At 41.4% G+C, this 18340-nt stretch overlaps 1 protein-coding gene across 4 annotated transcripts in view; it reads left to right on the top strand.

Annotated features, from left to right (window-relative positions):
* Nucleotides 1–18340, top strand: part of LOC106851629 (sodium channel protein type 5 subunit alpha-like) — a 212447-nt gene that overhangs the window by 88396 nt on the left and 105711 nt on the right. For 3 of the 4 annotated variants that reach the window (XM_088157284.1, XM_088157211.1, XM_088157355.1), the window contains exons 9-12: nt 2271–2412; nt 4057–4254; nt 7963–8136; nt 10533–10931. In XM_088157284.1, coding sequence (XP_088013410.1) covers nt 2271–2412; nt 4057–4254; nt 7963–8136; nt 10533–10931 — 913 coding nt within the window. The remainder of the gene's footprint in view (nt 1–2270; nt 2413–4056; nt 4255–7962; nt 8137–10532; nt 10932–18340) is intronic. The other variant, XM_088157408.1, reaches the window with a different exon arrangement.

An 18340-nucleotide genomic window follows, 5' to 3' on the forward strand; every position in this document is an offset into this window, starting at 1 on the left:
CGTGGCAGAAATAATCAGCCTTGCAGAAATGTTCATGTCCTGGGTAGACACGATGTCTTCGAGCCAGCAAAGGGAATTTCCTTCTCAGGAGCCTGGAGAATCCATTTCTCAGAGCTCCTGAACAGCTGAGTGGCCATGAAGGCTCTTTGCAGCAGCAGATCAGAGGCAGAAATCTCACGTCTCTACAGCAGAGTGACAGCAGATGCTGCTTTGGGAGAGAGGAGGTTTAGTGAAAAAATCTGCCTCAAAAAAGGACATGGGTATAAAAGAGACATTCAATGTGCATCTGCATATTTTAGGGGGAAAAAAAAGAGATTTCTGCATTTTATCATCTTCTAACTCAGTAATGCTACTATATTATTTTATTGAAATGTGGGTCTTATTAAGAAAAAAATAGGTAGTCAGAGTAGGAAAGGTCTAGAAGGAGGCGTTTCTAAACTGGTAGGGAAAAAATTAGGAGTGACTCTTTTTCTTTCTTTGTGAGATATAATTGTTATTATCTGAATTCTCAACTGCTATAAGCTAACTTGGCTCTACCTAAAGTGACAGAATCACTTATTATACCCCCACTTGTGTGTAACATTTAATTCACTAAACATCAGCTGTTCATTTTTTATTGCTTTTTGTGAAAACTACTGTAAACAAGGATCTGCACACATTTTGCAATGCTTCAGCACTCCTTTTATCAGCGTTCAAAGCAGACTTACTTTAAAATTTGTGATTCACAACTGATATTAAATTAAGATTCTAAAAGTGCTGTTGAATGTCTACTGGTGGAGGCAGACACCATAGATTTGTATAAAAACATATTCTCATTTTGACATGCAATACAGGTTGCTAGCCTGTGCTGTAAAATTTATTTTATATCTGTATAAAATTATAAATTTTAAAGAAAAAGAACACTAGTTTTCACACTGAGACACACTCTGCTTTCTCAGGGGTAAATTTTCTTTGTCTGGCATTTTAAAAATTAATTTGCTTTATTTATATTTCTGATTTACATTTCAATTTCTGGCAATATTCTGCTTTGGTAAAAAGAATACCAGTGATTGAGAAGCTCTAGGACTTTTTTCTGGGAGAAAATGAAGCTTAAAGCTATACAATCTACGTGACTGGTGACATGTCCAAAATCCCTCAAGTTCCAACCATCCCTAGTTGTGCAGCTGGAATTTGCAGGGAATTGTACCAGGGTCTTCTCTATCTGAAGGACTAGGAGAACAGGGAGAGCTGGTGTAACTGCACATTCTGCTGGGATCTGCTTCTCCAGATATTAGATTGTTCTCACCTAAAAAATTCCCAAATACCCTAAGGCTCCAGGGCACTTGATCTCATGTTCTCTTCCCAGGATACATACAGAAGAAAGCCTTTGCATATTTCCATGTCTTCAGTTTCTAATGGCTCGTACCTTATTTTTGGAGAGTGGCTTCTGATGTGCAAGAGCTGTGGGGATTTTTGACTAATCTTTTCTGAGAGAGAGGATGGCACCTCGATCCAGGATCTCTTCTACCTTGTGTTCCACTTGATGCAGTTCAGTGCTTACACAGTACCACTGAGAGCATTTTTTATCTCTTGTGGCATATGGGGCTAGAAAATTACTTGTAAAGAGCCTCAAAGGTTAATGAGAGCCAGTGAAATTCATGCTGTCTGTATGCCATTTAATACAGTAATCTACAAGACACATAAGGAAAGCTTTTTCCTGGCAGAAACAGAAAAAATGTCATGACCCCAGACTGTGGTGGCGAGTGGAACAAAGGGCTGGGTTTCTTAGATTAAGGATTTAATCCTTGTGGAGGGTGAGTGAGGTCAGGCAGAGGAAGCAATCAGGAAGGTGCTCTGATAGCAGGGGCTGGTGGTGTCCAGCCAGTGTCAGACTGTGTAACCAAGAGCAGGTCCACCACCACAGTGCTGCAACAGGAGACACCAGGCTTTTGATTCTTAATAAAGAGTAACTGCCAAGAGACATCATATTTAAGCACCTGATTCCAGTCTATTCAAAACATGTGGAATGCTAGGTGATTATTTGCCATTGCAGCTCATGCTATGATTATTATTTCCCTGTTTACCCTTTCAAAAGAAAAATAAGATTGCAAAGACCTTTGATATCGTGAAGCAGCATCACCTGTTTCTTGTGGTTTTACACAGAGAAGGAATTTACCACGGATGACCTGTGCTCTTAAATGAGAGCATTGGCTGTGTTTCCCTGGAAATCAGTTTCTCCATGTTGGAGCCATCTAAGATGCAGCTCACAGATTGTATTTGATGTTTTGCAGCACGTGCCCTGAGGGATATATATGTCTGAAGGCTGGGGAAAACCCTGACCATGGTTACACAAGCTTTGATACTTTTGGCTGGGCCTTTCTCTCCTTATTCCGTCTTATGACTCAAGATTACTGGGAACGTCTTTACCAACAGGTATGAGGTTATTTTATTGCTGTTAAAAATATAAAGACATCATCTTGTAACAGTGGTATATACAACAGTTAAAGAAAATAAAGAAGTGCTGGTTATTAGGTAAACCATGCTTTGTGTGTGTTCTAGAGAAGGATAATCAGATGTTCTGGAGAAGGACATTAAGTTCAAATAATTAATTTAGTTTCTTAAGAGTGACGATGTCTAAGGCTGGTTGGGGAAATTGAGTAAAAGTGGTACTGAGAGAAAGACACTAATTCACCTGAGTCTAAATGAAGTTCACCACTTAAGGAAGATCACCACATCACCACTTGGTGATTTTTTGGTGGATGGTGTAACACAAGTTAATATTTTGAGTCCAGCTCAAGAAAAGTCCAGAGAAGCAGCTGTGTTCTTGGCATATCTGGTTTTGCAAGGCATGGTGATGAACACAAATTCAGAAAATGGCAAGACTATGTGATACATTCCAGTTCTCCCTGCTGTGAGCTCTTCATCATGGACACCTGAAAGACAGAAGCAAAAATAGATCCAGACTCAACTCACAGTGACATGCAAGGTGGTCTCTGAGTAAATGCTCATTTCAGCATGTGTTTCCTGAAATGTGTGCAAACCCCAAAGAACTACATCTGCCAGTTTGGTACTGAATTGCATTCTCTGTCCATGAAGCCACTGATGATTTGCTGGTGCATCTCAAACCTGCCAGAACTGGAACATGTTCATATGGAAATCAGGGGGTAACGCTGACAGAGCTACTCTGAAGGTACTGAGGTAAACACCGCTGAAGATTTGGGGGATTTCAGCTTCACATACAGCCAGTTACCCAATTTCACTTCAGGAAAATGTTAAACAACGAAACTGATGATTCTTTAAACAGCTGTATCCACTTACTTGACACAGAGCTACGTGTACAACTCTGGAAGACAGAAACTGTCATGGCAAATAAGGATGAACATCACTCCATTTTATTATTTGACCTTATACTATCACACAGTGTTTTCTGTCAGGAGTATCAACTCACTGAGCATGGGACATATTTGTTACATATCTGTTACACATAAGCTGTCCCCCTAAATTCCAGTCATGCCAATAAATCTGGTGAGGAACCGGGGGATACATTCAACAGAGCCCAAGGTTTGGTTCTTCTCATCCTGACACAGATGTCTCAATGATATTTGGTTGAGTTGCACCCTAAATGTGTATTTTTCTCCCTGAAATGCAGGAGAAAATTCTAGACATCTGAAGGGATCCAACATAAATCCCACTTGGATGGTTTCTATGTACTAGACAAAACCAGAGTGAACTGTGGGGGAAATTTTCACTGCAACTGACTCTAATATCTATTCTAACAGAAAGCCAGCAGAGATATTTGGTAAAAAAGGAAAGCATTGAAAGCATTATTCTTTTAGAAATCAATTCACTGCAAGGCACACAATTTTTGATTAAGATATAAAAATTTATTGGTGAGGAGATTATTTGCTTGTATGTGGTTGTCATTTCTCATCAAAGGCTTTCTGTTTGAGCTATTAACAAAAGCTGGATTCAATTATATTATAAATTCAATTTTAAAAGAATCCCTTCTGTTCTTTATTTTTTTTTTCTTTTTAAAAACATTGTAAAGCAGTGTTAATTATACTTTTGCGCTTACAGACTCTCAGATCTGCTGGGAAGATCTACATGCTTTTTTTCATGCTGGTTATCTTCCTGGGCTCTTTTTACCTGATCAACCTGATTCTGGCTGTTGTGGCCATGGCATATGAGGAGCAGAACCAAGCCACTATTGCTGAAACAGAGGAGAAGGAAAGAAAGTTTCGGGAAGCCATGGAGATGTTGAAGAAAGAGCAGGAGGTCAGTGAACTTGGGTGACTTGAACAAATATCACCTTGGAATTCACATCCTCTTTATTTTACATTTGTGTGATAAGCAAAGAAAGAATTTGCTTGAAAGCAGTTTAATGTTTACTGGATGAAGTTATTGCAAATTTTTTGTGTGTGTGTGTGTGTAAGAAAAACTATAGTTCTCCCTGTGAGGAGTGGGGCATTTGGGGTTTACATATCCAGAACTGTACTGGTTTAACCATGCCATGTATGCCAGCAGAGAAAATGGATATAGTTTGTCATGTGAGATGTTTTAATGATGGTAAAACTACATCTGCATTTGAGCACAACCCAGCTCAGCCAGAGCCCCAGCTGAACCTCCTTCCACCACCCCTTTAGCCCACATTAGTTTCCTCACTGTCTTGCTCAACCTGCCATAAATATCCAGTTGTTTGATAGTGAAGGTAAAGGTGTAGATTAACCTCTTTGAAGCATATACAGCTTCATTCCTGGAAAAGTAAACAGGCAGACCTCGAGGTTAAGATCTGCAAATTATGCAGAGGGTATGGATTTAATGTTAAGTCATAAATTTAAACAATTCAGGGAGGCCAAATGGTGGATGTAGCCTTATAGCCTTAATAACAGCATTTAATTTGCATGTGGTTTGTGCGGGGTAGAAAGCTTTTATTAAATAGTAGAAGAGAACATTTTAGATGCTGTGAACAAGAAGACAATAAGAAAATTAGTCTGAAATAGCACGTAGCACTGTAGTTCAGAGAAATAAATCCTTGAAACACAATATAAACTAATATACATAATTTTCTTTTGGGTACATATGGCTTCAGGGCCTAATCCAAAGCCCATTTAAATCCTTGGAAAGAAAATAGAAAATGCAATTCACTCTTGTCAAAGTGCTAGTAGTGGCTTATGAATCATTTAAGTCCTTTTAAAGATCCTCTTTGATAGTTTAAGTAATAGGTAAATGCAATTTAGTCCATATACAGCCACTTTGAACAGAGTAACTCTGCCATAACCTAAGGGAACAAACTGAGCTCCAACTCGTACCTATTTTATACAAATTTTCATGTGTATTGACTCCAGCTGAGCTCTTCCTAATAACAGTCAACTTTGGTAGCCCCAACTATAATTAAAGATATTTAAGAATTTCATTTGGAAGGCTTTGATTTCAATTAAGCCTGTGTTTATACAAAAAAAGGAACATTAAGCCCGGAAAGCATAATATGTCAAAAAAGAAAGTTACCCCTGAAAATCTGAATTTTTCCTATTTTTCTAGATGCTTTATAATAGAGTCTTTTGGGTTTTTTTTTAGACATCTTCCCTGTTCAGTGCAAAGGGTGGGCAGTACATGACTCGAGAGCAACTCTTTGCTTTCTCATCATTTGTTCTGTTGCCTTAGGCCAGCTCGAGCAGACTTCCCAGCTCAGGCAGTCAAAGCCTGCTTGGAAGAGGAAGTGACTAATATCCTCCAAGGTCTTTCACAGTGGCCTCTTGCCACTGCTCAGTCTCTATGTGCTACAAAAATGCTCCTTTTTTTGCAATACTCCTGGAGTAATATCCTAGTTTTATGGGAAGGAAATTCAGGAGTGGAGTGATTTGGGTCTGTGGTGTTCACTAATGAAGTTCAGTAATTCTGCAAATCAGCTCCTGGCATCTCAAAGCAGATATTTGGAAGAAGAGGCTAAGGAAAGGGAATTGGGTGGCTGCACCATGGAGCTTTCAGGTGTCCTGCTGAGATATCTTGCCCCAGTCAGAGCTACTCAATTTTAATCTGGTTCTCCAAACCTTGAGCAAGATTTTGGTTCTTTCTCACTGTACCACTAAGTTCTTGCTTCAGGAGCTCTCTTTTATGTAATCTTCATATCAGGGCTCGTGTGAACTAAGCTTTCCTCCCATCCTCCAGCCATGCCATGTCCTTGCCAGGTATGCCTGGTCCCACACACCTTTCCTGGAGTTGTTGCAGTGTTTAAGGTCTGCAATGCCTGAGGAACAGGACATGGTCCAGCCACAGGAACCCAGACAGAAGGGGCAGATAGGCAGGACATGGGGACATCCTCGGGCCCAGGCTGGATGGAGCACGGGTAAACTGGCAGGGCACTTGGATGAACTCTAAGCTCCCTTCCATCACAAGCTGTACTGTGATTCTCTGATCCTCCATGCCTTGAGGAACAATTCTGTCCAAATCCTTTTCCAGTACCTGAGGGAGGTATTGAGAGCAGAAACAATTTAAGCAATAGGTAAGAAAATGCTAAGAAACTAAAAATTAGCTTATTTTGCAGCATGAGTACAGCATGTTTAATGGCACAACCTGCAATATTTCCTAGATCAACAAAATATGACAGCAATCAAAAAGGAAAACCAAAACTGCTCAGGCCAGCTTTTATAATGTGCAGTATAAAGGGAGCAGAAATATAATTGATAGACCTGCTTGGGGACTACGAGTCAATTTTTACAATTGGTCTAACACATTCCTAAATCCGAGCTTAACACCAAAAGACTTGCCAAATCTTTATGAAGAGAAAACACTTCAGCATAGCAATTAAATCAATTGACTCAAAAAAACCCACAACAAAATCAACCAAAACAACCTAGACCAGTGTCTGAGCTCTCCTCCTCTCTGCTCTAAGCAGTTGCTTATGAAAGATATTTCCCACAGGAATTAAGTTGTGTTGTGCTCTCAGCTTGATAGAGCTACCGCTACTCCTTGAAATACATGATTGATTCTTTACACGGCTGTTAAGTGCCTTCACTTTCCTTGGACTGATGCCTGTGGGAGGAAGGGAGTATTTTGCAGTGGAGAGATGATTGCCTGTTTGATTCTAGTGGCTTACAGACAATAGCACTGAGGATTCATCTGTTTCTCCTGTTCTGGGCAACCAGGAGAGGCTTTTTTTTAACAATTCCCTCTCCTCAGGTGTTTCAGCTGGTGGCTCTGCATTGGGCTGGTCTCCAGGCCACTGATGTGGCCACCACTGGTTTTCCAGCCAGTGCCAGAAACCAGGACCCTTGTGCCCAGAACGCCCTCACTCCTGCTGCCTGCGCTGGGGATGGGTCCCCAGCTCTCCCAGCTCCTATTGATCCCTCCTCCTCATTTGCTCCCAGGGCTGTGGCTTTGAGCACTCAGGCTTTGGAATTGGGCTCCCAGCAGCTGTTGTGTTATCAGCCTGCTCCTGCAGTGATCCCAGCATGGAAGCACACAGCACAGCAAAGGCCACCTTATCTCCAGTTAAGCCCATGGTTCTTTCTTTGCATCTCTGATTGCAGCTGCCTGGCTGCTGCTCGGGATAAGTGTTTACAGAAACGTGCAGCTGAGCTGCCTGCTGCTCCTAGCATCCCTCTGTGACAGGGGAGGGAAATCCCAGCAGCCCTAATCTCCTGCCCTTCAAGGGGCTGAAGTCCAGGAGGACTTTAATCTGAGGCTCCCCAGACTGAGGTTTTTCTCTGCCTGGCACCACAAGTGTTAGCTCAGAGATGCGTGCACAGAGTGTGCACACAGGCTGTTCCTTCATGATATGTCAAATGATCTTGTGTGGGAACTCCATATAACAGCCATCCTTCTGTGCAGCCATTCCTGAGTTTTATGATTGTTTATCTCCTGATATTTTTAATATCTCTCCTATACAACTTTAAAATTTAAAATGAAAAGTAATTTCTGAGCAGTAGTAGTTTTCACTGAAATCCTGAAATAACTATTTATACCTTCTACAATCTTCTGATTTAGGCACTAGCTGCTAAAGGAATTGATTCAATGTCACTCAGCTCATTGGAATTGTCACCTAAAAGTGCAAAAGAAAGAAGAAATAAGAGAAAGAAAAAGAAATCTTTGGGGGCAGACGAGTATGGGGAAGACCAAAGGAATCCCAAGTGTGACTATGATGACGGTCAAAGAAGGATGGTAAGCCATGGTCTGAAACATCACTTGTCCCACTGTATTTTCCTGGACAGGCCAGGCTCTGAACAAGGCAATTAAAACTGAAACTTTCAGAAGAAACAGATATTTAATATCATTACTGATATTAGCACAGCAGATACAGCATACAGTCTGTACTAGAACAGTGGAAGGAAACATTACTACCACCTTCTTTTTAAATGAATTTTAAATGCCCATTAAACATTTTTACAAACCTGGTTTTTTCAATTTCTTTTTTTGTTGTTTTTTTTTTTTGCTTCAAGATTCCCCTCAGTCTGGTTTATTTTCTTTCATTCATCTGATTATATCTATCCTATCCCTATTAGAGATTAAAAAAAAAACTTAGTGGAAACCTACTAAGCTTAAAAATAAAAGAGAGGAGGAGAAAAGGAGGAAACTTGTCTCTGAGGGCTTTTAAAATATTATACAAAGACATTATTAACATTTTTATATTCTTTTACTAGTTGCCTCCAAGTCAAAACTTTGTGGCATTTGTTTCTACTTTCTATTGCAGGGAAGCAGAACAGAGTGACAGTGTTATTAAATAAGGTTTTATGTAAATGTTCCTGACATGCATGAATATGAATCTGCCCATGCTGTATGTATCAAGGGATCATAAATAGCTCCAGATAATTTGTCTTTGTTTAACTGAGGGCAAAGTTTAAATCAGTTTGTTTTGTTGTTTTGAATAGCCATGTAATAGGCTAAGTCCTTTTCTATTTTGTTGTCAGTGAATTTAGGAATACTTGGCAGCCATAAAAAGCTCATAGAAAACATGTAAGTGATGTAAGTAAATGTGACCAATTAATGACTCCTCAGCTCACAGAATTTACCCAGAGCTGGATTTCTGTAGATTACATGCATTTTTTAATCCAATGGTTTCTGTTGTTGTCTCATTGGTCGAGAGGGTTGTGTAACAAATTGCACCTTTTCTAAACCCAGAATTGCTCTTTAGCTTCATTCTGGATGGGTTTCAGGACACCACGTGCCAGAAGCACTGTGGATTGGAGCTGTGCATTTCCAGTTTATTTCTCAGACTAATATTCCTTATTTTCACTTTTTGCCCCTGGATGTCATATGCATGAGAAGCATGGGAGACACATTTCAAAGCTTATAGTAAATCTTCTCTGCAAGGCTGTGTCTGGCATGGTTGGAGGGAATAAGGCTGAGTCATCATTCAGATGCTATCTTAGCAGCTGGAAGTGTGTTGCCATCAGAAATCAGTCTCAGTGACTGTGCCATGGAAACCCAGGCATGGATTTTTGACCAGCTGAAATTTGGTAGCAATCCAAAAGGGTTGTTTTTAGTTAGAAAGCGCCTGGGTTTTGTACTCCTCCATGTACCAGTGTCACTAAATAGCATCATTACATAACTCAGTGGTGTAAGCTACAGCACAGAATGAAATCAGGCTTCATTTGATTTGTCTGGTTTGTGGGTGCTGTGGCAATCTGACCTCTCTTCATAGATACTTGGCTCATGGGAAAGTTCTGAAGAAGCTGGAAATTCTGTGCGGGCATAAATTCAAAAATATGTCCTGCATAAATACTCTTACTCCAGTAATTTCCTATTTAGAGAGAAAAGAAAGGGATAGACTTGAATTCTTTCCACGTTTTCTGAAGATCCTTTTTACTCTGCCGGATTTTAGGTGTGTTTAGTCCTTGGCTACATCTTGCTGATGCTCTGGCAGAGTTGCAGTCTCACTAACTGACGTCAGAGTGGATCATCAAAGCTGATATTTGAGTGAGGGAGACTGCTGTGTACCGAGGTTACCTAGCCCTTAAGCAGCCATGTGCATTGAGATAATCATTTTACAAACTAATAAACCATATCCCTCTTCTTGCTCTTGGTTTGTTTTCTTTTTTTTCCTTTTTCTTTTATCACCTTCTTCCGTCGTATTCTGCTTCTTCTTCTTCCCTCTTCTCATTTTCCCTGCAGTTCATTTCCTGCCCTGTTTCTTTATCTATTCTTCTCCCACTGCACTGTTCCTTCCCTAGCTGTTATGAAGATGTGTGATAATGCAGTAGATTGGAGCTGGATCCCCTTCCCTGCTCCTGTCTTCCACTCCTTGTGCTGCCTTCCCAGCTCCTCTGGCACTTGTCCCATGGGGGGGAGTAGAAGCAAAGGAGCTGAATTCCACCTTGACCCTTCCTATTTCAGTACATCCTTAACTGTCAAGTGTTAGACAAACACCTAAAGGCCAGGAATGACTGCCCAACTTCTTAACTTTGCGGAGTCTGAATACCTGTAATTAAGTTTCTCTTTCTCCGAAGCGCTTGGTTTAAAATGGACCTTACTGCTCTCCCCCAGAACTTCCTCGCTCCTGAAAACGTGTTGCAAAATGTTGTTTCTCTTTCCCCTTTTTCCTTTCTGGGGGTTTCCAGACTCTCCTTGGCATTAGTTATGGTCCCAGTGCAAACTTGGTGAAGCGCAGAACGAGCCACGGAAGCGTTTTCAGTTTCCGACTCCGTGGCAGAGACACTTGCTCCGAGACAGATTTTGCCGATGATGAGATCAGCATCGCTGGGGAAAATGAAAGCCACCGGGGCTCTCTCTTAATTCCAAGATCTGGGAGGCGTCCAAGCGTGCAAAGTCAAGTGAGCCATAGTTCTCACCCTACTACTCCCAACTACACCCAGACGGGCAAAAGGAACAGCTCAGTGGATTGCAATGGTGTGGTTTCCCTGATAGGAGGAGGCACCGGGGCACTCAACCCAGACCCTACTTCTGCAGGGTTACTGCTCCCCCCAGTAATTATGGAAAAGCCTGGGACAGGCGACCTGGTGAGTACTTTATAACTTTTGTGTGTGATTCTCGCTCTCGTTTCCTTCTGAATGTTGTTGGAGATTGCTGTAATTTATTTACACCATATGGAGTCTGCAGTGAGAAACCCAGGCCCACCTTTCCAGGCAAGGTGGGAAGACAATGGGTTAATTCACAGAGAAATGTGTGCCTACTGCCTCATCAGGGAGGTTCATGCCTTCTGGTGAGACTTTCTCTTCAGAGCTGTCAGCAGGCAAATACCTAAATCTTGAGTTTGACACAGACTTTCTTTTCTTGAAGGGACATTTTTAAACTTGATTTCTTTTGACTTTTGAATACCTGGCATTGTCTGGTGGATAGAAAATGATGTTTTTTAAATGATTCAGTGAGTCTTGCCATCTTGAGATTGTGTTTTCTCTGGCTGTTTGGTCTCTGTTTTCATCTGACCTCCGGTCTTCTCTTGGGCTACCTGAGGAGGGCTGTTCCTTCAGTCCAAAGGTAGTTCCCAGAAGGGTTTAGCATCCAGTTCAAATAACACCCAGGAAATATGAGCAGATGATCAACAGATTTCAGCCCTTTTGCAGATTGCCAGCATCTTTGTTTCAGAGCAACACCATGAGATGGTGTTTTTGGAAATAGCTGCTACACAGGCAGAGCAATCTGGACAGGTTGCTAGTTTGAGATAGTGGGGATTTATCTTTTTTAATGTAGATAATCGGCATTGAAGCTCATCACTCTCAACAGTCTTTAAAATAATGGAGGTCACTACTACAGTCAGTGTGGGGAGGATTTATTCCATTTTAGGGATCAAAAATGGATCAGAATAATCTGTCTCCTTGGAAGTGCCTCTTTCTGTTCTTTTTAACCACAAGTCTTAAGTTACATGAGATAAAGCCCACTCAGAGTAACAAGGTGCCAAACCCAGGTTACATTTCATAGGGGAAAAAAAAGAATATGTGATTATAACATGTATTAGCCAAGGTATCTCCTAAAGAGAAAGGTGAGTGAGATGGATTCCAGCTGTGGTGTCAGATTTTCAGTAAATTGAGAAGCTTTTTTTCTCTAGAGCCAAGCATTTTAATTCCTTTGAGGGTTTGGACCGAATTTTTTCCTCACCTATCTGGGCATTCCCTGTAGTTCTGCAAATAGACTCTCACACCACTCACGAGAGGAGGGGCTGTGCTACATGTGGGAAACTGGTTGGTGTGAGAATTATCTGTTTTGTTGACAATTTTGAGACTGTTGCTGCTTTTTCAGATGTTCACATCTTCCTTAATTTAGGACTTTGCTAATACCACTTTTAGTCTCTGTGGACAAGGATGACCAGTCCTGTAAACATCTGAACAACAGAAATGCTGTTTGTAGATAGAGGAATTTTACTGGATTAAGCTTTGTGGAAAGAAAAGAAAAAAAAAAGAAAAAAGGTGCATATTAAAGGAGCTGGGGAAAAAAAATTGTGCCTCTGTTAAAAAAAAAATTCTGAACCAAAGTCAAAAGACCTCAGTAGATGAGTAGAGGATGTCCCCTTTTTCTCTGTAAGGAAAGCAGCTCTGCAGGCTGCTGAGGCTGTCCCAGCTGTCAGAAAAAGCTTAGCAAAGCACAAGAGCACTCAACCTTTCACAGAAAATATTGGTATTTTACAGGATTGGGTCCTGAGGTGACAGGGAGACTCTGAGCTCTGCTGGCATTTATTTTCATTTGTCGGCTTCCTGCCTTTTGAAAAAAATGGATTTTGAAAATTGAATGGCTGGGGTGGGTGAGCTCACTTGGTGTTCCCTGGACATCTAGGAAATAACAACCAGGCACTACAGTAGCAGATGCTCATCCAGTGATGCAATGTGAAGGATGTTGTGTCTTCTGCAAAACAGGTTTGGTATCTAATCTATCCAGAAAATGTGAGCTGGAGTTAAAAGCTAATTGGCAAGGGGCCCATTGCTGTACAGATGTATTCACTACAGGAATCGTGAGCACTGGGCACAAACGTGCAGCCTCAGCTGTGACTCAGGCAGAAAGAAATAGCAAATTTGACCCCTCAGCATGCTTGGAGATAAATCAGCATGTTTCTTGGCTTTGCATTTGATGATTTTCACCTTTTTCATGTTAAAATTTGTTGGTGAATTTGTTCTTTATTAGCAGCTCTGGCTTCTTTTTACAATCTCTTGATATGTTTGGGGAAGGTAGAAGATGCTGCAGTTACCTCATTAACCTCACTGACCCTGCTGCTGTTATTTATTTTGAACAAGTGTGAGCCCACGGTGGAAAAAGACCCACTTGGGCTCTCTGTTGTATCTTTCATGAGCAAGAAATGAAGGGCCAGTCCATGAAAATGCATTGCTGTAACAAGGCTTAAGCCTTGACTTGCAGCTTCCTGAGGTGTAACTGTGGCTTTGCTCATGCAAATGGAACACCTGGGTAGATGGAGCTGAAAAAAAACCATAATTTACAGCCTTATATTTTTGAAGATGCATTTTTTTAGGTCACTCTGTGATGCTGAGTAGTGTCAGATGAACATAACACAGACCCATCTGACTGCTACTTAGAGGGGAGATTACTGAATTCTGATTTGGGGAAAGCTTGGGGAGCACTTCTGATTTAAAAGACAAAGCAAACATCAAACAAAGTCTGACCATCTCTGGTTTTGTGTTTTCAACCTGTATCCCTTCAGTCACAAACAGTGACTTAGCCCATAGTTGTCACAAATGATTCCAAAGTGTTTCAGGTTTCTCCAGGAAGGCACAAACAGTCACTGTCCACTTTTGAGGATTTTGGCCTGATCGGCTTTAGCAATATTCACCCCAGACAAAATAGTTGGGTTGGGACCACAATGAACAATTTCCATGCCTTTGTGTCATTGCAACTGGTACCCCTGTCCCAGCCAAGGGCCATTTTCCCACGGGAATGGCTGCAGGTGGCAGCTGAGCTGACATGAAAACATCTGTGCAGTTCAGCTGCCCTCTCCCAGGAGAGAAGAGGCTGCAGCAAGTTATCCCACTATTCAGCCTGGTGACTCAGAGGAGTGACACTTGGCTGCAGAAAAGCATGTAAGATAAAAAAGCCAGTTTCAAATGCTCTTCAGATTGCCTTGGCTGCTTAGCACAAATGGATGAGTGGGTTTCCATGAGAAACCAAGTGTGTTTGCACTGTCCATCTCCTCTTCCTAATTCCTAAATCCAGCTGAGGAAAAAGGGAGGATTTTATGATATCTCATGGGTGCTAGAGCCCATCAGTCTCATCAGCTGGGACAGTCTTGATGGCCATCAGGTTTGCTGGCCATGATCAGCATGGTCCATGCTGAGCAGCACCTGCCCATGAGCTCATCTGCATCAAAGTAGTCCTGGAAGTCCCCAGGGAGTTCAGTGGAGGACACGCTACCCTCTGCAGGGAGCCTGTGGATCTCTGCACACTCTGCTACAGCCTTCACAAAATCAGGTCTGGGTTTGGCAGTCATCACCTGGAGGGGAAGAGCAGCAGGTGGTCAGGTCTGAGGGGTGCAGGCAGGGAGCTTGTCCCAGGAAACCCATGGCAAGTCCTGGTCACTCTTCTGGAAACGCAGAGGACTCAGCCAGGGCTGTCCTATTCTCCCACCAGCTTTCTTCAAGTAGTGCAGCTGCTGATTTTATCAAACTTACCCCAGTGTAAATAAGACATAAGCAGGACCTGGTGACTATGCTAGAAGTCCCAATTGTTTTTTGTCTTGACCTGAAACTGAGAGTTTTGAAAAATTATACATTTTTACACTCCTGGTGATTGCTGGGTGAGATTTTGGCTTTTGCCTTATTTAGAGAAAGGCTATATATAATATAAGTAATTTCAGGGCACACTACAACCTAAAGGCTCTGCACCTTCCTGCAGTATTTATTTGTGGCTTTGCATTGCTCTGTTGTGTCTTGGTATTTCTTAGTTAAGAGGTTAGACTAACACCTCCCTTCACAAGGTATTGATATGCTTGAGCAGAATTTGATTTAATTATTGAGCTCTTAGCTGCAGCTCAATTTATCCATGGATTCTGATGAGGCTGAGTGAGATCTCACCTGTGCCTATCAAGAACTTCTAGAGGGTTAAGTAACACACAAAACACCATCCCTTCTTGCCTCTAAATCCAACTGGAGCCTTTCTGTAACAGTACAGGGAAATCACAAGATTTTTCATTTAACCGGACTTTATAGTTGTTCGGGAGGTTGGAAGTGGAAGAGAAATGGATGCAGGAATGAAAGGGTGGTGGTTCCCAAGTGGGCACTGGCTGTTAGCTGGTGATCCCCTCTCCCTGGGGCACCTCCTCACCAGAGCTTCCCATCGGTCCAGGAGCAGGGTGGGGCAGCCTGTGACATGGTTTTGGGATGGGCAATGGGTCTGGAGTAACCTGGGGACACTCTCTTGCACACATAACCCTTCCTGAATTTCCTCTTGCTCACACTTATGCTTTCTCTTCTAGGAAACTTGAAATGCTGAGCATTGCTAGTTTGGCAGGAGGGAAAACACCTGGAGAGTGAGCCCTTGAGAGTGGCCAAGCTGTTTATCAAGGGACTGAAATAAAGATTTAGAAATTTATCTTTAGATTATATTATTTTTTGTCATATTATCAAAAAAATACCCAAACAAAAACACAAAAATAAAAGACCTTGCTTTTTTTTTCCGCTAAGCATAAAAAGCTTTTGCTGACCACATTGGTTTGAGGTTTTCATGTTCCTAAAATCACCCTGAGGTAAAATTTCTCTCTTTCACTTCTTGCTTTGCCACAGGACTGGTGAAAAGGGAAAGTGTTAGCAGTTTCCATGTTCAGAAATAAAGGTCAACAGAATAAGTCATCCAAAAATCCCCCATTAAGTTATGTGAATAAAAGCTACCCAGCCCTCTGATGCTGTCACACAGAGTTGTCACCACAGCTCTGGTTTCTTCTCATTTCAAACTTTGTTTTGTACATCCCAAGTGTAAATCACTCAGATTTGGTACAAATATTTCAAACTGTTTTAGTTTAAGGTGCATCTCTTTAAATAGTCAAGCATCCCCAAAATTAGGTGGTTTCTTTTTAATGCTGTGCTCTAATATGGCCACATCCAATTTCATTAAATATTTGTGTTGGTACCTTACTGGGTCCATTGCTCATGGTGTGGCCTGCCTACCTTTTTTTCTGCTTGAAAATTTTTTACATGTACAAGGAATATTAAACCTGTCCTGGCTCCCAAAAATGGTCTTTAAAAATGCTGCTATGTTTAAACCCATCTTCACATAATTGTTTTGACATAGTTCAAAACTGTAGGCAGTGAGAAGAAAATATCTGTTATGCTTCCTCATTTACATGCAAACTACTGAATAGTATATTTGTCTCTATAGAATTTAGTTAATCCAAAGGAGAAACATTTCCAGTCAATCAGGAGGCAACACAAATAATCTTGTCCTGCTGGAGGTGCCTATGTTTAACTCCTTTGTGATTTCTCATCTGGATCCTAGGGAAACTCCTTACATAACTGTGGGGACTGCTGGTTTTTTATACTTAATTTCTATAGAAATATAAGTACAATGAGCAACTGTGCCTGTGTGTGTTCTCTCAGAGATGATAATAGCTTTTATGCTGCCTGCTTGTCCAGTTCCTGGAATTGTTTCTGTCTCACAGTGCAAAAGCTGCCAGTTCCTTGTGCGACTATCAGCAATCTCTATTCTAAAATAAATAATAATCATATAAACCCAAACCCACACGTATCTATTCTTTACATAGGGCAAAAGCTTATTCCTTAAGCAGCTTTAATAATTTTAAGCAATTCACCTGGATGGAAACTTTCTTTCCTGGAAAAAATTCTTCCTAGTAAGTGACAAAGTGACTACGTGATGGATTTACTGCTCTGTTGGCAAGTCTTTGCCCAGTGGCATTGCCTGCCACCCTGTGCCCTGGCTCTAGGGATGAATCTCTGCTGTGCCTGGTGCCAGGGGGCTGGCAGGCAACAGGGGCTTGGCTTATTTCAATAAAATTTTTAAAAAATAGCAAGAATGAACCTCTGAATGTTTTTCCTTTTCCTTTCTACCTTTTTGCACTTGTGAGTAAAAGGTGGCTTTCAGACAAAGGACTCTTGGGAAGGAGATTGTCTGATGAATGTTACTGGTACATCCTATGCCCTGGGTCAGATAGGATAGGAAGATATTAGAGCTTAAAAGAGTGAAATAGTCCAGAGAGATTTGAAATTTGAGATTTTCTTATGGTTCATTCTACAGAGTCAAACTTGTGGTTTGGGTTATTTTTCCTCTTTTTCTTTGCTTTCCTTTTTATTTTCTTTTTTATTTTTTAATTTATTCTACTTTAAAATTTGTCTCCCTCCTGTTTTTCTTCACCCTGTCTAGCTATTTCTTTTTGGTACCATGTATTTGTTATGTATTCTAAACTGCTGTGAATGATTATGCAATTTTGTAGATGCTTTCTTCATTAATAAAACATTTGTTGTTTCATTGGTTTTTATTGGATGTTTTTGAGGTGAAGGAAATCAAGCAAACTAATGCATCTGAAACACCATTCCTGGTATTCCCTGGCTTCTAAGCCAAGGAGAGAGTATTTTCTTGTTGTGCACAAGTAGGACTCTCTTTGAAGACTTTCTGATGATAACTTTCCTTTTGAGGTGACTTTGTCAGTAACTCAATGGACAGTGAGCCTATTCAGTTGAGTCTATCTTGGTTTTTTTTCAAAGGACATTTTAGGGGGAAAAAAAAGCCATTTTGGAGCATTGCTGCTTTTCTGGCCCAGCTAATGTTTTAAGTGCTTGCTTTCAAGTCCTGTCTCCTCCCTGATCTTGCAGTGGTTGGTATTTTTGACTGCAGTACTTGAAGTGACCTGGGACCAGCATCCTGGTTACAATTTTCATTGTCAACCAAAGAATGTTTTCAGTGGCCAAACATCCTTGCCCTTTGCTGGGGATAGCCCCAGCCCTGAAGAGGTCACAGAAAAGACAGCTCATAGAGTTTCAGCACCTTTTCTTTTCTTTCTTTTTTCATGGAATTGCCTTTCTTGAAAAGCATTTTTGGTAGAGGAATGGTGAAGAGGAGGGACCCTGTGTCCCTGGGCACAAACAGAAGAGCTGTGGAGCTGCTGCTTTTGGCACATCTCAGTTGGCATCCTGGGTGCTGGTCAGGGTGGTCAGGGCCATTTCAGACCCAAGTGATGAGAAGATCCAGAAGACTGAGTCTAATTCCTGTAGCTCATTTGTCTATGGAGAAACTAAAGCAGCTGCTCTGCTTTAGAGGTTCTCATCTTTGCAGGGATTTATTCTCATTTCCCATTTCCTTGAGCCATCAGGATCCATCTATCTACCCCTGTCTTGTTACACAGTGTCTCAGATCTCACAGCCTGGATGCTTGAGGACCAAGGCAGGGGCTGTTAAACATTTATATTGGGAAACTGAGGGTCTCAACCAGGAGGTCTGTGACAGAGAATTATGTTGAACCTCTC

Source organism: Sturnus vulgaris, chromosome 1, assembly GCF_052056855.1.
Source record: "Sturnus vulgaris isolate bStuVul1 chromosome 1, bStuVul1.hap1, whole genome shotgun sequence".
Classification (NCBI taxonomy): Eukaryota; Metazoa; Chordata; class Aves; order Passeriformes; family Sturnidae; genus Sturnus; species Sturnus vulgaris.